Source organism: Suillus subalutaceus (genome assembly GCF_016647625.1).
Source record: "Suillus subalutaceus strain FC151 chromosome Unknown DFJ58scaffold_152, whole genome shotgun sequence".
Lineage (NCBI taxonomy): Eukaryota > Fungi > Basidiomycota > Agaricomycetes > Boletales > Suillaceae > Suillus > Suillus subalutaceus.
In genome coordinates, this window is record NW_024540401.1 from 79,907 (window position 1) to 87,850 (window position 7,944).

The 7,944-nt window shown below is 40.1% G+C and overlaps 1 protein-coding gene across 1 annotated transcript; it reads right to left on the reverse strand.

Annotated features, from left to right (window-relative positions):
* Positions 1-6,405: 6,405 nt before the first annotated feature.
* On the reverse strand, positions 6,406-7,491 carry DFJ58DRAFT_668126 (kinase-like domain-containing protein; the record flags this gene model as incomplete). Its single annotated transcript, XM_041382669.1, has 3 exons — positions 6,406-7,047; positions 7,099-7,373; positions 7,443-7,491. Coding segments are annotated over 3 exons (966 nt in total), but the record flags the coding sequence as incomplete, so codon positions are not given.
* Positions 7,492-7,944: the final 453 nt, after the last annotated feature.

A 7,944-nucleotide genomic window follows, 5' to 3' on the forward strand; every position in this document is an offset into this window, starting at 1 on the left:
CAGAGGAGTGTGGGAAATGTCCAGAGGAACATGGGAGAGTTCCAGAGGAGTACAGGAAAGTCTGGAGGAGTTTCCACTGCACAGGAAGCAGAGAGATCCCTAGGCAATGCCTCTAGAGGAAATAGAATGGAAGGGGGACTACAAGAGACAAAGTCTCAAGCAGGATAGAGTGGAACTACATCAGGAGGATAGGTCCAGAGGTCCAAAGGTCAGGAGGACTGGAGGACAGGAGGTCTGAAGGTATGAAGGTACAAAGGACAGGGAATTCGAAAGGTATAAAGGACAGGAGAACAGGATATAGTTCTGGAGGTACAGAGTAGAGATAGGGGCTACATCAGACTGCAGTCCAAAGTAAAAACAAACAGAGGTAGACTACACTATTATGCCTATGGCACGTTTCATGAGAAAGCTGTATATCAGTCAAAAGTAATGTTTCAAGGCAACTACCTTCCTGGTTCCATATTGGCACCACCAATGGACTCAACAAGCTGAATAATAGTTTCTATGCAACCTGTTTGAGGAAAAACAACCTTGCAAACACAATTGGTCAAATAGAAATGATTCCTGGTAGATATTATCTGTTTTATCAAAAAAAACAACTGCTTATGTGAGCACTGCATCCCTAACCATGTCTCCCTATATTATATGAAACTCTTCAAATGTAAGAACTCACTGAAGAAATTCTCAAATGTATCCAATCGAAATGACACTCCAGCATGGAACAAATCAAATTCATTCCAGACCTAACTAACTAACAACCAACCTCTAATGAGAAAGCCTTAAGAGCGAAAGAAAGTGTACTCTTTAATAGAATGATACCTTGAAGAAAGACAACTTTAGAGTCTTTATCAAAACTGATCCAGCCCATACCATACCAGCTCTACAAGCTTCCCCCCCTCTAACAGCTCCCATCCTGAGATGACAACAGTTATATTAGATAGCTCTTACCTTATTGCCCAAGACAGAAAATACATATCTAGAGCTGGTATATGGTTTAACAACAATAACAGCCAGAATATATCCCTCAGATTACCAGACCATTTGGCTGCACCTGGCATTAGGGAAATTAGTGCTCTACTCCATGTAGCTCACACTATGCTGAAGCTATTCCCTTTGAAACTCATAGTCAACTCCAAAAATCTCATCAAAGATCTATCTACTAACCTTCACAGCCATAAAGATATAGACTGGATGACACACTCCAATGCAGACCCAATGAGGGTGACAGTAGCTTAATTATGAGAATGAAGTGCACCTATCACACTTCAACAATGAAGCCAATTCATTGCCACATTGGACAAAAAGAGTGCATTCAAACTAGCCTGAGAGGTAGTCAGAAAGTAGCCTATAACAACATCAAAACTGATATAAAACTAGCATTCCACTTGAGTGGTATCAAGTTGCAAATTGGCAATCAGTGCCTGTTCTACTAAGCAATAAGACGGAAAAAAAAACCAAACCCCCATCAATACTGTTCAACAAGAATGAACCTTGTAAAAATCCAATATGCCATCTGTGGCATCAACTTATTGACTCCAACCCCAACACAGATATAAAACTCATTTAGAGACTGACATACTGAGATCTATTTGGGGATTTCTCTGGAAAGTATTCATAACACCTTTACAATAGATGACTTTTGCAATAACATACCTAATCACTAAAACCAAGGCAAATGTAAAGCCTCAGACACCTTGGAGCATAATCCTGCTAGAATGTCACAAATCTACTGTATCTAAGATCATCTCGGACACTGCATAAGAACTTTAGCTTAAGGGAGAAACTTCATGGCCATTCATAAAATTTGGAACCATCCTAGGATGTAACATAGCTATCTTCAGAGATGAAAAGGATAGAAAAAAGGAAAGGAAACATTGTCTCTTCTTAATTCTAGTCCTCAAATCTACACACTTAATTTGGAAGATTCAATAGGAGTGTACAATCAATTTGGCAACATAAAGAAATACACAACAGATAGTTCAAAGCCGTAAATAATAGATTAAAACTTGACAAATTACTCACCAACACTACAAGATTTAGAAAAAAAGCTACTAAAGTAGATAAGGTTCTAAGAACCTAAAGTGGAATCCTACTCAATAAAGAAAACTTGCCCAACAACTGGATCAGGCAGTCAGGGGTTTTAGTGGGTATGACATCTTACTGTCCTCTGGGGCAGGACAGGTAGCATGACCTTGTTGATATTGAGTCTTACACTGCATTCTGCATATTTAAAGTATTTTCTATGGATGATCTATCTATTTACATAAATTGTGTGAAACTCCTGGCCTCCAAATGTACCTCCCAGTGCTGACTTAGTCAGCTGCTGTTTGATTGTGCCTTTATTGATGAAAAATTTGACTAAGTCCAATCCATATCTCCCTGACTAGAGATGGTCAGTATTGGAGTCTTTCACAGATGTAACAATCATTCTGGCTCCAGCCTCATATGACCTCATTTTCATATAGAGGAGAGACTATCAAGAAAGTACCTGTCTTACATTCATCACTTTCTAGATGACCAGCCTTATCTATTTCATCTATTGTCTTCAGCCATGGTATCCATCTCGACCATTCATATTTATTGCAGCCATCACACACTTCCATTCTATAAGCACTCCATCTTCCCATATCCTGCTCATGTCCACCTATCTCCATTGGTGCATTAGTAGCTTATCCTTATTATTACTAAATGTGCAATAGGTGTTATTACATGTATTGCTATGGCCACAACACATGCAAGCCTTATTTCATATTAACTGCATGCTCTGTGTTTCACTACTGTTCTTGTCTATATGATCCTGGACATTCATGTAGTAAGATAAAAAGTTGTCCTGCTCATATTCTAGCTTATTTCCCTTCTCTGAACTTACATGTGAAGTCACCTTAGTTAGCCTTTGACTTTGTGTAATTTATCCTTGCTCATTACCTTCAGATGCACCTTAGGCCACTTTAAGTGTGTACTATCTAGGGTCCTCATACCTAGGCCCTTTCAAGGCCTGGACCACTATCAGTGGTCTTTGCTCAGGTAACCCATACCTAGTTTACCTTGACATGCCTAGTCCTACCTAGTCCTCCCCTTGCAAAGCTCTAGCCTTACCTAGTCTTCTATTCTTGAATCTTCTCATCCATTTCAGCTGCTACACTTTCAAATGACCTATCCATGTTCTACCCATACCAGATACCTTCAAATATGGACAACAGGCAATTGTCTGCTCTATCTATTAACAATCAATTAGATCTAAATTTGTTTCCTTCCCTTCCCTTGTACTAATCTAGAAGGAAGTACTTCAATAGCATTTCTCTTGGGTTGAAGTATTGTACTTGCAATCATTAGCTGACTAGTATTTCTTTCACCACATTAGTAAGAGATTTTATATTTCTCCTGTACCAAGAAGGTAGTAGATGAATATGGTTGAAAGGCAACTATTTCTGGAGGTCATTCTACCAAACCTAGTCACTGCAGGCATTTACTCATTTTTCTCCACCAAACATTCAAAAAACATTGAATTAGAAGATAGAAATTCCTTGTATTTTACTTATTAAAACAATGAATTTTTTTTTTGGTATATCAAAGATTTTCTGTACATAGGACATGATTCAAAAATTAGTAAATTTTTCTTCAAGGAGAATGCTAAATTTTCCATTTATTATTTTCAAATAACAGCTTATAATAATGTTGATTTTCTTTTCTATGTTTTTCAAATGTTCTGTATATGAAGAGTCTCAATTACTTCATCCAGTTCACTACATGTTTGATCCAGGAACATTGAGAAAAATGATAACAATTTTTTTTAAAAATGTTTTGTTGAGGAAAAGCAAAGAAACTCTCACAAATTACTTTGTATATTTGGTAAGAGGAAATTTGTGAAACATGCTCCAAGTTTTGTCAGAATAAATAAATAATATTTGCAGTATATTCCTTCTCAGAACATGCACAAATCATATATTTTATTCTGGATCAGAAAATACAATATGTACTGTGAGATAACATTGACTGAAGAAGCAGTTTTGAAGAACTGCAAGAAGCACAATGTTGATAGATAGCTTTGAGTTGGTTTTGCCCCATATTCAGAGTATCTCCAATACTGAAAGCAATGGTACATAAACAAGGGAAGTGAAACTTGGTATTCATGTTTGCCAAGTGAGACATTTTGACCTCATTCCAAGTTACATCCTGAATTATGGAGCTTGAATAGATGTAGGAGATATGTTTAGCAGGTCATCATGTAGAGGACCCATCCATGCACCTCCACAGAGAGCTCATCATTCACCAAGTAACCCAACTGAGATGGGGAGAATTGGCGGATGCTTTCACACATCTGTGTCCACTCTGTATCCAAATGTCATACTCCATATATTTAGATCCCAGCCAGTATAAGGTAAAAAGGTATTTTGAGCAATATTTAATGCTGGTGTTGGAGGTTTACTGTAATCAAGCCTAATTAAGCTTGCTGGTACATGTCAGTGTTAAAAATAAGTCTCAGTTATAGGTCATTTACCATTTTCTTCCTTTTTCCTTACCCTAATGCTACTTGAATATCTGGCTCACAGTCAGTGTCCTCTATAGCCCCAATATCCACTACAAACTCTGCACTCTCTATGTCAGCCTTTGAAATCAGTCTTCCATTCAATTTTTCAACTCCTTAAACACTTGGAGCATTGACCAGCAGCATATTAGCAATGACAGATGCACACAGTACATCAGTGTCATTGGATGGGTCAATACCATCAATTTCCATAGCCTCACCTAGTATTCCAGTTTCATTCTTGTTTTCATTTTGGGTGCTGTCCTTCATCTCTTGGGGCACATGGCTTGTGAGGTCATCCCCAAACTGTAAATCATCAACTGTGAGGTTCCTCAACTTCACCTGCATGGCATAACTTGTAGTGCTGCCAAAGTCCAGTTCAGTCCAGTTCTTTGGGCAAATTTTCTGAATACCAAACCAAACCACAGGTTCAGGTTCAGCCATTTGATTGAACCCTGGACTAGATGTCACCAAACATGTTTGGGAGGTCTGGTTCATGTTTGAACCAGGTTCAATCACCAAACTGTAAGCTTGTAGATGATGTGACATCTGTTGTGTCATAGAGGTCTTTCAGGACCATGTGTCTTTATGCAATTGATATCTAAGCTCCACCACATCATTCTCAACACCACAAATGTCATGTGTAAACACCCAGTGTAAATATATGTCTAATGCACTGCCTATGCTGCTATACTTGCAAACAATGAAGCAAGAACGTTCAACCTAAGGGAATAGTTACTGAGAACAACTTAAGATAGAAAGACCCAAAAGAGTGCTATGTATGGGAAAGTGGATCACAAGATACTGCACTAATACATGGGAAAGTATGAAAAAGCAGAAGTGTATAGTGCTAGATGAGCGCTATAGCAGAGATGCAGATAAGCGCTATGCACAGGAAAAGCAGAGGTCAAGAGTTAAAGGAGGGTAGTAGATAGCAAGTGAGGTCAATACCTCAAGAGTAAGGGAAAGTCAAGGTATAGGGTTCAGGTATAAGGGAACCAATAGGGGCTATAGAGCGCAACTAAAGGTGACTACTTCTAAGTAAAACCTAAGGGGAAGGAAATACAGTTGAAGGGTAGTAATATTGAAGTGGTTACCATAGGCTTCTTATACTAGTAGACTATACCATGTTGGACTCAGAAGGGATGGGATGTACATGTAGTAAGACTACAACACCTGTTACAAAACATGAAGCAAGGCAAAATATGTACCAATGAGGTAGGATAGGTAATAGATAGATTCTGACATTCCAAGTGGTTCCTAGAGCATGAGAACAGCACACTAGATACACGCTAAGCATAGGAAAAGCACTAGATGGAGTGGACATGCACTAATGGACCTAAAACACATTGCTGGTTGTTCTAGTAGCACTCTAAGCACAGGAATAGCACCACGGGATGTGCGTGCATAGTGTGGGAAAGTGCAGACTAGTGTCAGACAAGGGTTATAGCTGAGATAAGTGAAGACTGCTGATAAGGGAGTAGTGAATGATATCAGGGCTAACTTTGGTCTACTTATTCAAGGCTTATGCAGGTCTATACACCTAGCACCAGAATGATTCTCACAATGCTGTCTTGCATGAACAAGTGGGAGTATAAGTGTTAAGACCATACTCAAAAGGTATCAGATCCAAAGGGCTTTGGCCTCAGCTTGTGGGCTGTGCCCCTTTCCCGAGTCTTGCCCCTTATTTCAGAGTACTGAAATATTGTGTCTAGTGAGACGGATACAGTATGTACAGATAAGTCTACAACAGTGTTATTTAGTTAACCGGTCGCAATGTCTGTTGTGGAGTTGACATAGCATGCCATGCAGAGCCATTACATGGGTGCAACCTTGCAAATAAGTCAAAGTTCGGTTCAAAGATATGGAACAAACATTACTCACACAAGAGTTGATCTGCACACTACCTTTGGTGGACATGGTGACATTGCTTCGGCCACACAGCACTGGTCAGGTGATAGAGGGGGAGGTATGGCAGGACCATCAGGTTGGCTAAAATCCAACATGCATGTAGCTGGTTCAGGCAATGTGGCACAAAGACCATGAAGTAATGAACACAAGTGATCGTAATCAGGATCTTCTGCAAATGTGAGAGTGCAGGTGTAAATAAGAATATTGGCGAACTCAACAGGGATGTCATGACATATATCTGCAATGGTGGCATGTGCTTTGCGCTCGAGTATGGTAGAGTTGGACAACTTCTTGTCATCACTTGTTAACCATGGAAGGAAGCCACATAAGAAATAGATTAACATGTAGGTGAGCGACTTGAAATCATCACAATGACCTGGCTCAACTCCTAAGTGGTTGTTGATTGAGGCAAATGCAGGAGTACCAGAGAGACTTTGACCATGGTGAAATGGCACATGGTCACTGGTTGTGGTGTTCCAGTACATCTTTGTGATACCAAAATTGATGATGAAGGCGGTGTGCCTCAGATTTCCAAGACTGACCAAGATGTTTTGCAGTTTGATGTTGCCGTGAACATAATTGCGCGAGTGAATGTACTCAAGACATGAGAGCTAGGAAAGTCAGTCGACCTATCTGCAAAGACCTCAAACCAAACAACTAACCAACTGGACTCCTAGATTCACAACATTGAGAAGGCTGAATCTTTGATTGTTCGTGAGGAAGAGTTGGTGGAGTGATGACCCAAGGAGTTCGAGAACCAGAGCATGATACGCTGACTCTCTACTGAACCAGAGGGTGCGGGGGATGCCAACTCCGCCTTCAAGTTGTTTTATAATCCAGTATTCATGCTCTACATAAGATGAGTGGTCAACAATGGTTTTGAGTTTGAGGGCAACATGATCATCATTGATGATATTCCATGCAGAATACACGACAGCTAAGTGGTATAATATAAGTGGATCTGAACCAGCATGTGAACAATAAATTTGAATAAATTACTACATACCATAGGAACCAGATCCTAAAACCTCTGCCAGCCTAAATCTACCGTCCACTCAAACCGGGACCTTATTCATGGTAACTTACAGTGAATCCAACTAGATAGTGGGGACTCTGGGGAGAGGGAAGTTGGAGAAAGCCTGAAAATGAGTTCGCCACCCAAACCCCACCAGCTGGCTTGAGGCCGGCTTAATCTATTGTTCCCACATTCTTGGCTTGTGTCATCTGTGCTGATTTAGGTGCCTTGCGGACCAGACCGAGTTGCACATGAGTGACTTGGTTCATGAGGATCGCCAAACTGCTGGGAAATTGGTAAGAGCTGAGCCTGAACTGGCCAGAACCGAGCCGTGACACTACTACTCACAAGCTCCTCATGCTACCAGGCCAGGTGAAATTAATGCAGTGCTGTCACAAATCCTAGGGTATAGATCATGTTCAAACACCATCTTATGACCCTGGAATGCTACATTCACCTCTTACCAATTTTACAGTGCTTGTCCTCTGTGTTT